The 19170-nt window shown below is 39.5% G+C and overlaps 2 protein-coding genes across 2 annotated transcripts in view; both read left to right on the forward strand.

The window, feature by feature from the left end:
• The first annotated feature begins 4517 nt into the window (after positions 1-4517).
• On the forward strand, positions 4518-13009 carry SKA2 (spindle and kinetochore associated complex subunit 2). Its single transcript, XM_014953399.1, has 6 exons — positions 4518-6829; positions 7594-7770; positions 9077-9160; positions 10818-10857; positions 11629-11761; positions 12549-13009. The coding sequence occupies exons 1-6, from the start codon at positions 6797-6799 to the stop codon at positions 12673-12675; spliced, it is 594 nt and encodes a 197-aa protein (XP_014808885.1). The 5' UTR covers positions 4518-6796; the 3' UTR covers positions 12676-13009.
• Positions 13010-14193: 1184 nt separating this feature from the next.
• TRIM37 (tripartite motif containing 37) overlaps positions 14194-19170 on the forward strand; it is a 39936-nt gene continuing 34959 nt past the window's right edge. The window contains exons 1-4 of the mRNA XM_014953153.1: positions 14194-14339; positions 15845-15946; positions 17309-17349; positions 18439-18555. Of these exons, the coding sequence (XP_014808639.1) occupies positions 14319-14339; positions 15845-15946; positions 17309-17349; positions 18439-18555 (281 nt within the window). The 5' untranslated portion in view covers positions 14194-14318. The remainder of the gene's footprint in view (positions 14340-15844; positions 15947-17308; positions 17350-18438; positions 18556-19170) is intronic.

Consider the following 19170-nt stretch of genomic DNA (forward strand, 5'->3'; position numbering starts at 1 on the left):
CGAGATGGATGGATGGATGGATGGCCTCCCTGCTCGGTTACAGCTTCTCGCCCCGGGAAGGGGAAGCAGGGAGATTCTTCCCCCCCCCTTCTCCTGGCCGCGGGTGGGCGCTGCCGAACCGGGCCGCTCGCCCTGAGGTGAGGGGCGTGTGGGGGCCGCTCGCCCGCCGCCCCCTCAGTGAGAGCCCAGCGCCTTTTCCAGCCCTTCTTCCTTCAAATAGGGGGGGGATTTCGACGACGACCCCTTCTGAGGAGGAACGTGGCTTTTTCACGAAGCCCTTTCACGTTCGTGTAGTTCTCCACAGCGTTTAACTTGGTTGCAGCACTCTTTGGGCCGGCCCCTGAAGGCGAGGCTGAGATACTTTAGGTAATAACCGCCTTTCTGCCGCTCATGGAGAAGCAAAAAACTAAAAAAGAAGCCCAAAAACAAGAGCTACGCTGTGCTTTCACGTTTTGAGAGGCACTGGGCAACCGTCTTTCTAAACAGCCAAGTTCCCTGTGGAATCCTTCAAATCCTGGTCTTAATTTTTGCTTTTATATAAAGTAATCTTGTTTATGCTTTTTTTTTTTTTTTAGTTAAAATGCATTGGGAATATTTTATGCATCCAAATGCTTAATAGGTACTATAATGTCTCCAATTCCTTACATAAATTAAAGTGACATAGTTCTCCAAAATATGACACCCCTTTGGTTTTTGTGTGGAAACTTCTAGAAGTTTTTGTGATTTTAATTGTCGTAGCAGCAGTGTTAGGTAACTTAATCGATAAACCACTAGTGCCCTCATGGAGAAAAAGGTACATTATTCAATACGGAGGCATAATAGATTTGTCTTTTTTTTTTTTTCCTCTGGCAATCTTCTAGTTTCAAGTTCTAATTAAGAAATGAGTAAAAATGAGTTTAATAGTCTCCTAGTTCATATCTGTACACAGTGACATCACCAAAGTGGAATATTCAAGAGAAATTAAGATCAGGAGGAACACTGGGAGAACGTGGTGGGGATATTGTATGTCCACATTATCCCCTTAACCTAATGACTCCTAGACTTTCACTTTAATACACAAACTTGGTGTGCTGCTTAATGCCTCATGTTGTAACTTGTTTAGTTTACTTTTTACTTACTGCTCCTTCAGCCACTTTTCTCCAGCACCAGCATAATGCATCCCTTAAAGCCCTGGGAACCGTGGGCCAGCGTGTATTTGTTGTCTGAAAAGAAACAACTGGCTGAAAGTTGTCTAAATGTGAGCTGGTTCTGCTGGTGTGCCTTTGGCACCTCATTGAGTGACCTGCATGTCATGGCAATACTGTGACACTCATGTGTGAATGTTTTAAGCTGCAATACTGTTTCGGTTAAGAAATAAAATGCAAGAATTTGAATAAATGCCAAAATGCCCGCACTAGTTGAAAGAACAGAGAATTCAAACTGTCCCACCTCATTCTCAGTTTTACTGCACTTCAAAACCAAGGTGGTGTGTTTCGTTTGGTTTGTTATTTTTCTTTGAAGAAACCATGCTTTTGAGGAGGTGGGGTTATTTTTCTTGTTAAGCTATTGAACTGCAGTCATCATCCCAAATACTGAGAATGGGAATAATATACAGTATTTGAATTCGGTGACATACGCTACATTCTTGTCAGAGCTCTGAAGTTGCTGTAATTTCGAATTCAAAACCTCAGCCTTGCCCATAGTGTAACCTTGATTTCTCCATCTTTTGTCAGTATTCTTTTTGTTGTTGTTGTTGCTGTAAAGCCCAGTTTGGAAATAATAATTTAGAAATCTGTTTAGAAAAACCCAGGTTAGATGTTGCTATTTATTTATTAAATGTTGTGCTTTATGTCTGTATTTTGTTGAAAGTCTTACTTTTAAAGTTTGCTGATTATTGATGCTCATGTATTTTGCCCCCCTCAAAGTTAAACATGGGCTTTTATAAATGGTAGTGGGAGAAGACAGTAATGGGACACAGTTGTGATCAACTTTAGGAGTAGACCAAAATGATCATTGCAAAGATACCTTCAAGGTGGAGAGCTTGATTGGGTCAGATGGTGCGTAACGACTCCCAAAGGTTTTGAGATTATAGTTTGGGCTTTCCTTGCTCTAATTACCCCAAATCATTTGGGTAATCCATTTGAAAACTGAATTGATTTTGTTTTCACCCTGCTAGTCTTATGTTTCTCTATTTGATTCTGCAGTTAATGTCTTCTATCCGAAGATGCAAGATGGTCTGCCTGGCTGCCGCCTTCCGCTGGAAACTGCTGGGTGGCACAAGGCAGCTGCATCTTCATCTGTTTCTTTTTGTTTTCTTCTTTCTTTTTTTTTTTTTTTTTTAAAGAAAAGGGTGATTTCTTCTTCTTTCTCCAACAATTTCACTTATTAATTTTTCCTATATCCAAACCTCATTCAGAAGTGCTATATTTTTATTTGTCGTTGTTTATGTCAATCAGAATATGTAGATTGGCAACTATGTCTCACATATGGCAGCTTTGTGTCTCTGCCTTTTCTTTCTGCCCATTGTTTCTTCTTCCTGGATTTCCTGTGAAGTCAGCTCTCTCAAGAGAAGTGTGATAAAATAGCACTTCTTATTTCTCTAGAGGTTTTGACATGCATTTCATGGAAAGCTTCATTTTAGTCTCATGGAACCAGGGATAAACTAATTTTTAGGAGCCTGAAAAGAACAACGTGTATAAAAATACCAGGTAATCGATGGTTATTTGAGACTATTGCTCAAAGTACAATAACGAGCTGAATGAACCATGAAATCTACAATATGAGATTTATTATGCAAAAGGTTGTAAAGCTGACATGTTAACATTCAAATAAAAATACTGGGTGCTGTAGTTTAGGACTTGGGCACCTGAGACTGTGCCACGCAGGAGCTGATTGCAGTCAGCTGGGACTGGAGATCTTTCCAGCAGCTTCACCAGACACAGAATTGGGCCTCTAATGAAAATACAGCACATGGTAGTGGCTGGTGATAAATGTGTCCTTCTGTACAGCAACTATTTCATTAACCTGCAGCGCTCAGGACTTTGCATACTCAGCTACTGCCTTCTGGTACACACTTCAGCAGTCTGCAATGAGAGAAACTTTGTGGACATCCATTTAGTAAAATTTGGTAACACATGGATAAACTGTCCAATGAGCAGGGAGTACTTCATTCACAGCAAGGTAGTTCATTTCTGTCACTTTACTTTTGCTATAGTGGACTTTTTTTTCTTCGAGTGGTGTCTGTCCAGTGCCCTTTTTATGTTGTACTACTAGTGATCATGCACAAAAAGCAGTGCAATGTTAAAAGGGCATTGGCCAGCAATACTATCTACGTTACTCATTATTATTCTTATTATTATAGTCATAAGTCAAAGTCACTGAGACCAGACAGTGATATGCAAAACAGCTCTCAAATGGGATTGTTACTAATTTCTTTTTTTGCATGCATCATCCTCTAGTTATTGGCCAAGGAGAAATGTTAACTGGTCTTTTAATGACAAATACCATTAACTCTGTGTGTGTGTTTCCTTAGGAATAAGAGCCCTACAAAGAGGAAAGAATACTGTGTAGCATTCTTATTTCCTACAGTGTGTTCCAGAGAAATGTTCCAGGTGTGGAGTTGCCTCAGGCTGCTGCTCTGTGTGCATTAGCAACCATCTGTCTTCACTCCATTCGCCTGTTTCTTTGCATTTTTGTTAAGAATCTTTGCGCCTTCAAACCCTAAGAGTTCTCAAAATTTTTATATGAAGTTGAAGTCTTGTTTAAAAGAAACACCTTTATTGAGATTTATGAAATACACCCCCACTTTGACGGTGCTCTAACATCCGTGTGATTATCCCAGTGTTAATGTACAACAAGGTTGGGAAATGAGTGTGTGTTTAAATGCATTTTAAAGTGATTCAACACCTGCAAATAAGAAGAATCAACTCTGGTGTCCAGAAAATGTTCCCTGTAATGCAGTTTAAGAACATCTGTCTCATAGCAGTTTAGAATTCTTTGCTTGCTATGAGGTAAATCTAAAAAATAAATGCATTTGGAAAAACAGTTTCTAGTTAAAAGAGCACCAAATTGTTTGAAATTGAATTTCTGACAGATCTGTTGAGCATTTCACTGGGTGTTTTTCCCCTTCGCCCCCATCTTGGTCAGTGGAATGACAGGCATTATGAATAATAATAATGTCTGGAAAAATGTGAGTTCTTGTGTGTCTGTATTGGGACTTAGTGAACATTAACCTTATCCGGTTCTCCATGATCCACAGAAACCACTATCTGACATGACCTGCTTTTTTTCTGATAAATATTTTGAGTGTATTGATGACTTGTACAGAATTCTTGCTGCTAACGAATGCTCTGACTTTATTGCACTACTGTACTTTACAGCTAGCAGTGCAATAGTATTGTCAAAGCATCTGAAAGCAGAGCGCGCAGCGATGGCTTGAGTCTGGCCTCAAAATTTCTAACACTTTCTTCTAAGCCTGTGAGTAAACTACAAATTCACATTTCACAGACTGCATTTTCTGTGTGATTATTGTACGAGACTCATCATACCAATTGTCCTAACCTACAACCTTAAGGGGAGATTTTTGCAAGGGTATGTTTCTTGAAATACAGCAAGAAATAAATACTTATAGAACAAAGGAAAAATGGATCGCAATAGAGGAATATATGGCAGTGCTTGTAACATGCTTTGAAATTGCTGATAATAAATTTTGCTTCTTTTACAGTTTGTGTACTTTCAGCAGAAAGCAGTGACACTGAACTGTGTTAATATTTTCATGAAGCACAACTCTTAAAATTATAGCTGCAGCTTTCAGTTTCACATTCAGTTTTTAATATCTTGAATCACAGTAGTAGCATGATAGCAGTGGCTTTCTGTCATCCTGTAAATCTCAACTTATCAATATTGAATATTTTTAGGAACAGAGCTTCATGGATAATTTTGAAAGACACCCATGTTCTTTGTCTTCATTCCCAATAACTAATAATCAGATGGAGGAGTTGAAAAAAAGCAAAAAATTCTCTTTTTGGAGTGCCTAAATGAAACCTAAAAATTGTTGCTAGTGGAGGAGAACAGAAGTGATTGAGCAGTTAGGGAAACCCTCATGAACTCTTTAAAAATGCATAGTGCAATAAAAGGTATTTTATTCTTGCATTTTATTACAACTGGTTTCTGGGGTAGATGTGGGAAGGAGTTTTGTTGGTCAGATGGTAAGTTGTGGGAGTAATAGGTGAAAGCTTTCCCAGGCCTTTACTAGATTTATTTTCCTTTATTTTTAAGCTATTATTTGAAAATGTGCTGAAGGTGTTTATATATATGAAAGACCATATATTTTCACTGCTTCGGAAAGGGGATTTTACTTGTAGAGTATCTTGGATCGAACACTATTCCTTTAGGCTACTTGATGTTCCAGATCCTCAAAGGTATTAATGGCAGTTCCTGGAGGTGGATCCCAAGGCTGATGTTTAAAACATAAACATCCTTTTGGTATCCAGGCCTGGCTACAGGCTACATCCAAAGACTGTTGAACTGTAGCTACCATTATGGCACTGCTAGTTAGTGCTTCTGGATACTGCTAACAAATATAGCCTTATTTTACCTTTTAAAAAGTTGTAATGGTTACTTCAGGGTTAATATCAATATAAATAATGAAAACTAATTTAAGTAAGTTACAGACATTTTTAACTTGCTTTCATTGTTGTTTCTTTTGTTACTGTAAAGTCCCCAAATTACTACGTTAAAAAATTTATGAGGTTTTTGTGAGCTGGGAAAACCACCTTTATAGCAGAAGTCCTTAATAGAAATTAAAATTGCAGACTAAAATTAATTAAGTAATAATGCTATCAGCAGACTGTTTTACAAGGCAATTAGATAATTCTCTGGTGGCTTATTTATCCCAAGGAAAGAAATATGATGTCATCAATTTTATTACCTATTTGTCAGTCTCATTTATTGGGGAATAATAAAATGTATTATGAGTATTATGACCATCTGAGAGAATGCATTCCTAATATAATTAATAATAAAATCTCTGTTGATACGCTTGGATCTTGAACACTTATTCATAATCTCTGCTGTGTAAATAACTGAGCATTGCAGTTTTGCTAGTAGAACTTTTAATGTTTCAAAAGAAAAGCAGCTAGCCAAGAAAAAAGCTCTAAAAATTGATAGAAGATATGTTAATATCTCAGGAGAAAAAAAAAAACAAACATCTTCTGCATCAAGTGGAGATCAGTTTAAAAGGATGCATGTTCTTTTCTATTGATATAACTTACCTCTTTGGTGTACTCCTTAAAAACTTCATCTTGAGAGGTTTGGCATTGCAAGGGAGATGGAAGGAAATAGAGAAAGAGGAAGAGATGGAAATGTTTTCATGCATTTTGGGGAGCTGCATGAAAAAGGTACTAATGGCAAGATGCAAAGAGAACAATTGCGTAATTTGGGTTAGACAAATGGAAAGAGGATAAAATTAATAGGGGGGGTGTGTATACACACATTTGATTTTTACACATTGGAGAAAATGGTCAAGTCTGAAAATTTATTGCTTTATATTTTATAGGCTAGAAGCGTTGTCGGCGTAATTAGCAAACGTTAGCTAATGGAATAGATTGGAGGAACAGAAACTTACCTCCGTTTTAAAGGCTCATGTACTATAAAAGTATCTGGTTTCTGCTTTCCTGAAATACAGGAAAGGTGAACTGTTGGGGTATTGTCTGCAATTTTTATTTTTTTAATATTCTGTGTCTGATCTTAAATATTTTAGTTCCGGAAGGCAGAATCTGATCTGGATTATATTCAACACAGACTGGAGTTTGAAATAATGAAAAGTCTTCCTGATAATCCAGCGGCAGAGGTAGTATTTTCAGATTAAATTAATAGATATTATTGCATTTTGCATTAAGTTGGTAATAAATGGGTCATTTTCTTTAATCCTAAAATAGATGTGGCTGTTCTTTTATCTACTTGTTACGTTTTTATTATTATTATAAAGTATTTTCTGGCATCATAAATCAAGATAACTGACCTAAAATGAATTCAATGCAAGCATAGAAGTGACAAAACCCCCTTGATTTCTTGATATAGTGAAATTCTCCCATATTGTCTTTGAGAAATGGGTAGTAGTGTTAACACCTAAATTGAAGAGACAGATTCCAATCTGAGCTAAACCACAGATAAACTTGCTAATAAGCAATGACTAAATTCAGATTTGGGGGAGAGATGAGAGGAAGAGGAAAACAGTAAATGGCAGCACATAAAGGATTTTATAAATGAGTCCTTGTCTCCATATATACTGTGACATATAGTGGAAAAATAATCTTTTAACTTAGAAGTCCTTTATTTATTACAACTCAGAAAAACCATTAAAATCCAACAACACCATAAATTCATCCTCCTGTATTTGTTGTGGAACCACAGAGTTGTGCTGTTTTATTAACACCACCTATCATTTTTGCTTATGAAAAATTAAATGTATAGATGAAACAGATGCTCACAGCTACACTTTTCATTGTATATGTTATATTTTAGTGGCTCTAATGCCAACACTTGTAATTGGTATGTGGCCACATTAATTTTCTCTTCTTAAATAGTTTAAATGCTCTTTTAATTTCTACATAGGAAAATCCAGTTGCTCTCTTGGAAGAACTCTCAGTGGTGAAATCTCGTTATAAAATGTTATGTGCCCAGCTGGAAAAAGTTTCCATAGAGCAGAAAGAATCCATGAAGGGCATCCGCGCTGCTCTAGAGAACACAATGAGGATGGTTCAGGCATTGCAGCAACATGCTGATCTTGAGGTAGTATTTTCATTTCAATCAGTTGGGTCTCACTGCAGTAAATGAGCATGGATTTGTGTAACCTTTACTTAGATCTGAGTAGTTCCACTGGGAACTGTTACATGTGCAAACTCTTAGAAGATAAGAAGACTGTTTACCCAAAGAAATGTTTGCAAGATTGGAGCTCTTTTTGTAAATCACAAGCCTGATTCATCACTCGACAGTTCAGCGAGTGGTGTTCAGTTTTGAAGTAGTACCATAATAGTGTGACACGTTTGACTAGTTTCATAGAAATTGATGCTTTTGTGCACAGCTGTGTCCCTGTTCTGTACTGACATTTTTAAAAAGTAGCTACCTTAAAGAAATTAGAAAGTGAAACCAATTTTAAATGGCAAAAAAAAGCTTTTAAATGGCAAATGTATTTTCACTGTCTAACGTAAGTAAAACCAACACGTTTTAACTTGTGGTGGAATTGCCCTTTGTATGAAGAAGTAAGTTTTCACGATATGATAATGGTGATCTATCTGTTAAAAAAAAAACAACAACAATACTTTTTCCTAAGCGGTCTTCAGACACTGCTTCTTTATAGTTTTGAAGAGGTTGTTAAAATATTAATTTTGTCCCTTTACAAATAAGGTGATTTAGATCAAAAAAGTTAATCAATAGTCTAGTGGCAAAGACAGAACTGGTGTGACTAAAACATATCCCCAGATCTCAGCTCTCGCTTTAATGTTCTAATGACAGTGCCCTGAGATTGTGTTTAATCTGTCAACAGCTCTAGACAAGTTACTGGTAAGTATAGATAAAATGTGCTGTATAAGGATTTAAAAGACAGTAGTTATATGTCACAGAAAGGAAAAAATATTTTCTTTCCCTGTGTTCCAAGGATATGCTGCCAAGAGTAAGTTCATACTTGGATTTTGTTAAAGACTCTTGTCTCTTGAGTTATGTGTAGACGTTTTAGATAAAGATTTTCTTGTACTTTGTGTATTTCCTAAACCAAAGATGGATCTCCATTTCTGTTATGGAGAAATGTAAGTCTTTAAGTGAAATACTTCTTTTAATTGAATAATTTATCTTCTTTTCTTGAATCATTTACAGTATTGATGTTAAAGGGATATTATGGTTGGATTTTTCAGAAATACTTAGCTTGTAAATTTGCTTTCATTTGAAGGAAAGTTGGAGTTTACTATTAGTTTCCATGAGAAAAGGGCTACACAAATATTACACAAATATTTTTGAGTTCTTCTGTAAATATCATCACCCTTGGAAATGTATCAGAGATCTCTATGTTTAGGGTTTTCTGTTTGTTTTTTATTTTTTGTAGCGCTTACCTCTGTCGGAAGAACAGGCTGCAGCACAGCAGTTAACCTTCCAAACTGTTAAAGAACTGGAATCGCTAGTGGAAGAGGTAATTAGGCCACAGTGCGTCACTATTCCATGAACCTGAGTATAATAATCCTGAGTATAGCTCAGCTGAACTCAGAATGGCTCTTTTTGTGACTTAATACCTTTCAAATGAATGTAATTTTTCAGAAATGGGAGTAAAGTTTCTAACAAACCTTTTCATTTTTAATGTACGCTGATTATGATTTGTTCCAATTAAATTGTCCACAAAACAAAAAAAATTGCTTTGATGGAAGACTTTGTTTCCCTTATTTTTTAATTGGGATATGTTTATGTTTCTTTTCAGAGATGCACTTGGTTGCTCTTGTCAGTTCTGTTGTTCTGTTAACACAATTGGGTGGGAGTGAAGAATGTGATTGATTCAAACCAATTTATATCAAAATACAGAGAATTTTCATTTCCTATAGAATATTAAATACATTTTGGAATATGAGTAACAATAAGTAGATTCTAACTGTAATGCAGTAGAACATAGATCTAAACTAGTACTTGTTAAAAAGCCAGATGTTCTCCCATAGCTATTCAAAGCACAAACTTCTAATATAATTATCTGCAAAGATTTGGTCTGGGTCTCATATTAAAAGCAAACTATTAAAGAAGGTTAATAGAGAGTAATTATCTTACTGACTTATATTTTTCTACATGCCTTCTCACTGCCCACTACTCTTCTGTCAAAGGATGCCTCGCTTTCTGTCCCTTTATCACCATGGTTGGTTTGCATGAAAGCTGTCCAGTATCTTGCACCTTTATTTCCAGTCGAAGAGTGAATGTCTTCCCCTACCTTGATCAACTCTCTCAAATTCTGTCTTTCTATTATTTAATTCTAAAGCGCTTAAGATACAGCTGCCATAAAACAGGCCCACTGCAAAATGTAGCTGTATCTTACATCTGCCAAGGCCAGTTTAATTGGTATCAGTCCCTGTGTTGTTTCTCTGAAAGGCAGGAAGAATGGAAAGATGTCCCAAAGGCCCTGGGATTTTTTTGTCATTGCAGTATTTCTGGCTGAGGAGAGTGAGATAGAGCTACCTTCAGCTTGTCAGAACTGTCAGCCTCTGAAGGCTGCTCAAGAACAGGAAAACCATCTTTTTCCCTTGCTGCACGTGCAGTGTTTTCAGCTGGATCCATAATGTAATGCAGAGGAGAAAGCTAACAGGCTCGTCTGGCTTGTGTATAAATCTTTCTGTATCTGTTTTAAACTTTACTGTGTTGTTTCTCTGAAAGGCAGGAAGAATGGAAAGATGTCCCAAAGGCCCTGGGATTTTTTTGTCATTGCAGTATTTCTGGCTGAGGAGAGTGAGATAGAGCTACCTTCAGCTTGTCAGAACTGTCAGCCTCTGAAGGCTGCTCGAGAAGAGGAAAGCCATCTTTTTCCCTTGCTGCACGTGCAGTGTTTTCAGCTGGATCCATAATGTAATGCAGAGGAGAAAGCTAACAGGCTCGTCTGGCTTGTGTACAAATCTTTCTGTATCTGTTTTAAACTTATCTTTATTTGAAACCAGGGTTTGTTTCATGCCTGAGATTTTGCTGTTGACTTCTATGGCTGCAAGTTCCTTGGTTATCCAATGGTAAAATGTAGTTACTTGTGCAGAAATGAAATGGTAAAAAATAATTTCTAAACAAAATTCCAAATTATCCTGACGTTCTCTCGTGTTTATTTTTAGCCATTTTGTTCAGGATCTACAGGCCCTGGCTCTACTGAAGGTAAGTGCTGAAAGAATAATCTTCCTGCTGCTTTCTTTTCGTTTTTTTTTTTTCCTCTTGACTGATCACGCACACACATAGAGCCTATGATGTGCAGTAAATTCACTATTTTCACTCTCAGGCACTAGTAAATACTGATTTTATATGAGGTAAAGAATTTAGACTATAATGTAAGAAACTGATGTTTCTTTTTGGTTTTTTTTTTCCTCTTGGCTGATCACGCACACACCCCCCCAGCCCCAGTAAGCGAGCTTTGTGCATAGTACCAGTCTCTCAACATTGAGCTCCATCTGTAACATTGAACTCTAATAGTTCAGTGCTATTTAAACATACCAAGTTACCACCTAGAATTCAGGGAGTAATGAATAAAACTGTTTAATTTCTGAAGGAGGCAGCTATTGTAAATAACTTCAGTTGACAAATAAGGGCTGTATTACCCCGAACACACTAGGGCCAAATCTCACAGCAGTTAAGAACAGGTTGAGACCTGGATATGGTGGCTGAGCTCTGTCATTTAATAAACATAGAGGCTATGATGTGCAGTAAATTCACTATTTTCACTCTCAGGCACTACTAACTACTGATTTTATATGAAGTGAAGAATTTAGACTATAATGTAAGAAACTGATGCCTTAGTTACAATCTTCCTTCCTTTTACTGGAAAAAAAATTCCTTTAGGCCCATTTAGGGGGTTTCTTAAGTAATGAAAGTACTTTCTCTCTTTGGCCTAATTTCTGAAGAAACAAATATCTTCTATTTCTAATTTTTTAGAAGTGCAATTCAAACCGTTGACTGAGGAAACACTTCTGACTGTGCCGCGGAGTATCAGAAGTACTGTTAAACTAGCAGACTTGAACAATTTGTACAGGGAATTATTTAACCACTTCGTTGTAAATAAGAACAGGTAAGACTTAAAGCCGTTCATCAGTGAGAATTTTGTAAGCTGTAAAGAAATTCAGCCATTTCAAATTAAACAAAACCAGCTAGTTAACCATTCGCTGCTATGTTATAACTTCCTAATTGGATTTGAAGTAAACCCTGGAACCTTGTTAGGTAGATACCCCAAAGTGTCAGGCCATCATACAAAACCCCCTAAATTTGTATGATTTAATAATTGATTAAATTATTATTTAATCAGTTGCTTGTATTGTATTGTATCAATAAATCATATTGCTTGTATGATTTGATAATTTTCAAAACTGAATGTCGGGTTCTTCAGAACAGATTTTTTCACTTTGATTTCACTGTACAGATGTCCAAAACTGGGTTTATTCAGGAAAGTTTTGCTGACACACTCGTACCACCAAACCCGTTTAGCTTTTGGAATCAGCATCCAGAGTGGAAGAACAAAGCCCTGATGCTGAACCACGGCCCCTGAAACCAGTCCCTCCCGCCTCCCCGAGCCCTGGCCCCTCTCTGGGTGTGTGCGGCGCATTTATTGCAGACTGACATTAAAAACGAGGAAGTTTTTACCTCAGGAATTGTGTCTCTCTAGCCCTACGGCTGGATTAGCAAATGACTGGTCTCAGTTTGAAGTAGCACAGAAAACTTGATGACAATCTGCATAAGTATGAGAATTACAGAGCACTTGCAAAAATCACTCATTAAACAGCAAGCGTTTTTTAGCCTTTTTCTGCCAGCCCTGAAGTTTGATACCCTGTTTTGCTCAACAGTTTGCTTTTGTCTTACAGAGCAGCACTGAGTATTTCACAGATGAACAAGATGAATATGAAAGCCACGGACTCAAGAATACAAATCTTGAAAGAACTTGCTATTGTGGAACTTGACAAACAAGGAAATGTTAAATTAGTCGTGTAAACGTAAGCTCAGTCCATCCTCATTTGACACACAAGCATCTTGGTCATAGCTCCTGGGTCACTAACGAGCAAGTGTTTCTCTGGTGTCCAGGAGTTGGAAAGCTGTTAATGTTTCTGTATACAAGTCTATTGATAAAATGAGAGAGTTAAAAAACATTGAGGTTCTATTTTATCTTGGATATTTATCAGACTGCAGTCTGTGCATTTTTGAAGAGTATCATTTGCCATGTGACACTTCCATATTCTTGCTCACATTTCTGAGTGGGTTTTTAAGACAAATAACCCGAACCACTTAATTGTACTTACATTCCTGAATAAACGATGAAAGCTAAGGAGCCGAGGCCATTGATTTATTACGCTTTTGTTTATGTGACTCCTGAGCCCTGCCCTAACCCCTGAAACTGGTCCCTGACCCTTTGCATTTTCCTTTGATGTGAACTGTTGTGGTTTTTTCACAGTCCAGCAAAACTGCAGACTCAGGGAATTGCTGAGGCTGGAGGAGATCTCTGGAGATTGTCCAGTCCAGCCCCCTGCTCAGAGCGGGGCCGACTACAGCAGGTTGCTCAGTCCCAAAAAGCTCCAAGGATAAAGACTCCACAACCTCTGTTGTGGTGTTTGGCCACCCACACAGTAAAAATAAAAAAAAAGGGATTTTTCTTTCCTCAGGCTTAATGTTTTTACATTTATTTCACCCTAATTCAAGAAAGTAAGGTACCTGAAGTTTATTAAGTTTCAACGTTTTCTTGTGAAAAATGATGACTGTCATTGATGACTGAGAGGAGTTTTCAATTAGTGCCCCTAGGAGGAGAAAGGCTGATTTCTGCAGTTACCAATGCTGGTCTGTTAGAGTCTGCTGGGAAGAGGAACAGGGTGTGCATCGAAGAAGTGAAGGACAAGGATAACTTGATTTTATGACATCTGCTGCTGAGAACGCCCTCTTACCTACAAGGTTGCTCTCGCATCGAGTTGTCATGGCCTCAAGTTGTGCTGAGGGAGGTTTAGGGTGGGTATTATGAAAAAATTCTCCACAGAAAGGGTTATCAAGCACTGGAAGAGGCTGCCCAGGGAATCCCCATCCCTGGAGGTGTTTAAAAGGCAGGTAGACGTGGTGCTGAGGGTCATGGTTTCAGGACATGGTTTTGGCAGCTTGATGTTAGTTGGACTTGATGATCTTAAATGTCCCTTCCAACCCAGATGGCTCTATGATTCTTGGGTTGTTCCGAGCATATTTTAGCCGCAGCCCCGAGGACATCTGCCCGGCCTGGCCCTGAAGCCCTGTCAGGTGTGGCGATCCCCCCCTTGCAGCCAGCTGTTTAGCGCTGCCTCCATTGCGCTCCCTCCCGAAACCTCCCCTCAGCATCGAGCGCCAAGCTCCGCCGCTCGAAGCCCCGCAGCCGCTCTCCCCTCAGGGAGCGGCCGTTGCCCTGGCGCCGCCATGCTGCGCCCGCCCCGCCTCACGCCTGCGCAGCGCGGGCGGCGGTTGGGCCGCGCCTCCCCTGGGCGGGCGGGCGGAGGGTGGAGCTGCCCCGCTCCCCGCGAATATGGCGGGGGCCGGGGCACGGCTTCTCCCCGCCGGCTCCTAAACACCCTTCGCCGGGCAGCGCGCTAGGGAGAAGGGCTGGGGAGAGCCTCCCCTCCGCCGCCATGGACGAGCAGAGCGTGGAGGTGAGCGAGCGGGCGGGCGGCGGTTGGGCTCCCTCAGGGGAGGCGGCGGGGGAAGCGCAGCCCCCTGAGGCCGCGGGGGAGCTTGTGGGGAGGCTGCTCCTTCTTCTCCGTGGGGAAGGGCGAACGCCGGGGCCGGGCCCTTCAGCAGGAGGCTGGGGCCGGCCATCCTGCCTTATTTACGGGCTGCGGCCCCTGCCTGGTGTGAGGGGAAAAGGGCGGGCGGCAGCCGGCCATGGGCGGCCTGAGGGGATTGCGGGGATGGGGGCTGGCGTGTGAGGCGGGCAAAAAGGGAGCAGGGTGGTGAAGAGGTGGCATTTTTTTAGGCCACACGCAGTTATTTTGCGTAGTCGGGGTTAGAAAATAAACCGGTGGGGCGTCGGAGGTGCCCGCTGTGGAGGTGGATGGAGACCTGGCCCTGGCAGAGCCCGCCTTGGCATGGCTGAGGAGGGCACAGCGTGCGGCGGTGGCCGGCTGTGGCACGGACAGCTTGCCCGCACCGCTGCGGTCACTATTAATAGCGGCCACGCAGGAGAAGAATTTGGAAGACCTTGTGGGATAATAACTTATTGTAAATGCGTGTGTTGCATTTCAATGATTTGCAGCCATTAAGGAAGACGCTAATGTACGGGAGATGCTGTCATTTCTGTATGTTGAAGATATGCCTCACTTCTGTGTGAATTTATGATTTTAAAATTAGCCCATCTGAAGAATCTTTCAAAGTTCCGTAATTAAAGCCAGCGGAGATCTAACTCCTGTACAATACAGAATGTAAAACTTCTTTATCAGTGAAAAAAAATCCATCAGTATGGAAAGCAAGCATCACTTGGCATTTCAAAATACCTTTCTCATTTGGGAATAGAGAGAGGTGAGGTGACAGTATTCTAGAACAAAAAGCTTCTCTTTTCAAATGGATGTACTAAAAAAATACATTCAATTACATTTTTATTGCCCAAGATTGATTAAATGGGGCTGAGAGAGTGTAGAAACTGAGGAGCTAGTGCTAACACTAGACCTTAAAACAATGTAAATCTTGTAAAAAATAAAATGCCCTGTCCAGCTCAACCCCTCTCATTGGCATTCTATATAATACATACATGCTCTTCTCATGCTTTTGAAGTAGTTTATTTCCAGAACATTGAAACTCAGGGGTTCAGAATCTGCAGGTGCAGTACAGTTATTTCAGGCAACTGTTCAATCCCACATGAAGTAGGAATAATGTCTTGGCTACAGGAAGGCCCTCTTGAAAAATGTAAACCAAAGCAAGAAACTATTCCTTGGAGAAGAACAGTGTTATAAAATGGGTGCTGAGAGCTGGTGTAGCATAGGAGAAAGTGGGGAGGAGAGCCATGGTGTTTGATTTTGTATCTCTCTCTGTGATGTGAGATCCGCAGCTGTTTGGAATGGGGCTGTTTTTACAAAACCTGGCACTTTGCCTGGGAAACAAATGCAACTCTGATGTGTTTGAAGTATGTGGCTTAACAATAGCGATAATCTACCCTTTGCAGAGCATTGCTGAAGTGTTCCGATGTTTTATTTGTATGGAAAAATTGCGTGATGCACGTCTGTGTCCTCATTGCTCCAAGCTGTGCTGTTTCAGTTGTATTCGGGTGAGTTTGCTTATTACAGTTTATTCTTGCAAATGTATGAACTTAAAAACTACTGATCACACACTCTTGCTTCTTTCTTGCCCCTTTTCCTGGAGTTCAAAGGATTTATTTTTCTTGCTCTGTGCTCTTTAGTTTCCCTTTCAAAATCTTTTGTGACACTCTGAGGGAAAACTAGGCGGTCTGTGCATTGCATTCACTACTGCTAATTATAGGGACTATCTGGAATAATTGCTTTTAAAAAACGGGCATATAATGATCCCTTCTTTAGCACCTTTTGGGATGGGAGGCATCACTGATGCCTGTATGGAAGACAAAAGTTGGAACAGGAATCAAATGCTGACTTTGCATCTGTCAGTATGGAGCACTGGAAGGTCATAACAACACCTCTTATCATCTTGGAGATGTTTTTAAATGCTTACCAAACTGGTATGATATCATCAGATACAGGCTAAACCTTTCTCAGGGGAGTCTGGTATAGCAGGCTGAAGCAGCATCTGAAGTAGCTCAATTAATTTATTAAGGTCATGGTTACCAAATTATAACACTTCAGTTCTGAGTCCAGGCGCTCTTATGGGTTAGTGTGGTGGGAGAAGGTTCAGCTGAGGCTTTTGGACCTCAAGTAGTATTTCCAGAAACTGGAACAATCGTCATTCACTTTGAAAGCTGTGAGAGGAACTATAGGCGAAGAATTCGCGTTACATATTAAAAATGTTAGATGACATATTGTTGCTGGGCGGTGAGAGATTATTCATGAGAATCTTTAAATATAGTCGTGTGATGACAAATATAAGTCCTTCAGCTGCCAAGCTTTTACACTTGTAGTGGGCAGATGAAGTTCTTTCCTCAGCTACTTGTCTTTGGAGCTTTCTGGAAGAGAAACATTCAAAGGATCCTTGTGGATTTGATCACTGAACTGCAGGTATTGAACTTGTGTATAAATAGCCTGAGGGGAAGGAAGAAATAAATTACCTTGAAGACTAATAATTTAGGCTCTGAAAAATATGCTTGCTGTATCTTTTACTTTCTTTTGTTGAAACGTGCTCTTCAGCCTATGACTATGGGAGTCAGTGCTCTGTGTGTGGTTTCTTATGGACTATTAGGTACCTCAAAATTCTCTGTATAATTTTAACTGAAGTGTCTTTGACATCTAAAGAAAAGTGGTTGCTTTGTTACTAAGATACAAATAGCAGCTTCTTCTGTGACTAAGTGGTTGAACAGTTAAATTACAAATCTGTAAAAAAAGGGAAAAATATAGGAAGGCTGTAATAAAAAGAAGTAATTCCCAATTAATGATAGACTATACTTGCTTGCAGTTCTTTTCTTACAGTCTCTTTAAAAATGTTTTTCTTTTTTCCTTCATAGCGTTGGCTGACTGAACAGAGAGCTCAGTGCCCTCATTGTAGGTAAGATATTTTTAATATCAGAAACAAATTATCAAGAATTGGATGTACTGTCCTGTTATGAACGGTCTTTTTTTCAGTGCAGGTTGCACTAAATTTGTAAGCTTGATCTTTTTGAGACCTGCCTGCTGTTACTATAAAAGATTTACCCCGAGATGATACTTATTCTAAAATATGTTCTAGTTTTGTGGCTAGCTAAGCAAGATCTTTGTTCTTCCCCTATTATACTATTGTTTTCACTGCCTGTAGTTGTTGTAATAAGAGTAACTAAATGATGTTCCTCTTAGAACTCTTTATATTCTTCTTGCAAGAGTTGGAGATCAGAAACTTCAGTTTTCAGACTGAAATGTGGACTTTTTTAATACCTATGATTTGTGAGACTTACCTTATGTGTTGCTGATTTGTTTGAGGTAGCTACAATGTCGTCTTGTTTTGTTGTTGATTATTTTTTTTTAAATGCAGTGGTCCAGCCCTGGCTCTCTGAGCACTTCTAGTCCTTGGGTACCTGGCAATTCTAGCTCGTGACAGACCAAAACTTGGAAAGTAGCATTATTTTCCCCCTAAGGGAAGGGAGATACTTAAAGTCAACTAACCAACCATTCCTGCAGAACTTTATCAATATTCAGCTTTTAAAGTATTTGATCAGTAGATCTAAAATGCTTGTGAGGCGGTAAATATATCTACATTTTACAAAGGGGATAATTGAAGCATTGCAGTGGGGATAGCTGAATAATGGGAGAAATTGAAGAAGCACTGAGAAATTAAATTATTTGCCCAGCGTAATCCACAAGCCTGTCAAGAAATCTGGAAATCTTTGTGGAAATAGTTCTTGGGTTTCCCATGTAGCCATTCTGTATGTCTTTGTGGGGTGGTTCGCTGTGGTTCCTGCCTCCCCTTAGCCCCCAAAGGAGCAAATCAACTTCAAACATTCCATTTCTTTTTTTTTCCATTCTGAAACAACTAGTACAGCTTTAGCTTTTTGCCTTTGCCTTCTCCAATAGTGTAGAATTGATGAACTGAATTCACTTCAGTGCTTCTTTTTTAGCTCCTGGAGCTGAGTTCTTGCTCTAACTCTAACAATGCTTCTTGCAGAGCCCCGTTGCAGCTGCGAGAGCTCGTGAACTGTCGTTGGGCAGAAGAGGTCACGCAGCAGCTCGACACACTTCAACTCTGCAATCTCACCAAGCATGAGGAAAATGAAAAAGACAAGTAAATGAAGCATTCTTCACATAAAGCGTTTTGCAGGCTTTTAATTTCAGCTCATTATTAAAATCAGGGAACAAACTGATAGCTTGCACTTAAAAGCTGAAATGTGCTGTTGCTTAGCAGACAGAAGCAATGTTGTTTCTCACTGACTAAAAGTTGGAGTTCATTTCTGTCATGCTTAATGGAACGAGAGGAGCTCTTTGGTATCTTTGCCTAGAAAACTACTATTTCTAGTTCAGCTCAATCTAGTTAAAATGAGAGGTATGGGAAATACGAAGGGTAGTAATACTTCTTAAGGCTCTTAGCCCTTCTTAGTGACCACACATCTGAAATAAAATCTTCTCTCAATGGCTTGCTTATTTTGCAGTGCCGTTAAGACCGTGGGTGCTGATTTGCTATCTCAGCACATTAAAGCAGAGAAGCTGTTGTGAGAAGACGTCTTCTAGTCTCTTGTGAACATGTAATTGATAATTCTGGTTTGAGGTCGAAGAAAATATATGAAATCCCACAGAAAGCACTACTAGTGCAGTATCCGTCTCGTTACTGCTGTTCATTCTCCTTGCTTATCTTTGGAGCCTCCTGTATTTTCTGATATATTCTCTTTCTAGGAGCAACTGT

The sequence above is a fragment of the Calidris pugnax genome, unplaced genomic scaffold (genome assembly GCF_001431845.1).
Source record: "Calidris pugnax isolate Ruff unplaced genomic scaffold, ASM143184v1 scaffold133, whole genome shotgun sequence".
Classification (NCBI taxonomy): domain Eukaryota; kingdom Metazoa; phylum Chordata; class Aves; order Charadriiformes; family Scolopacidae; genus Calidris; species Calidris pugnax.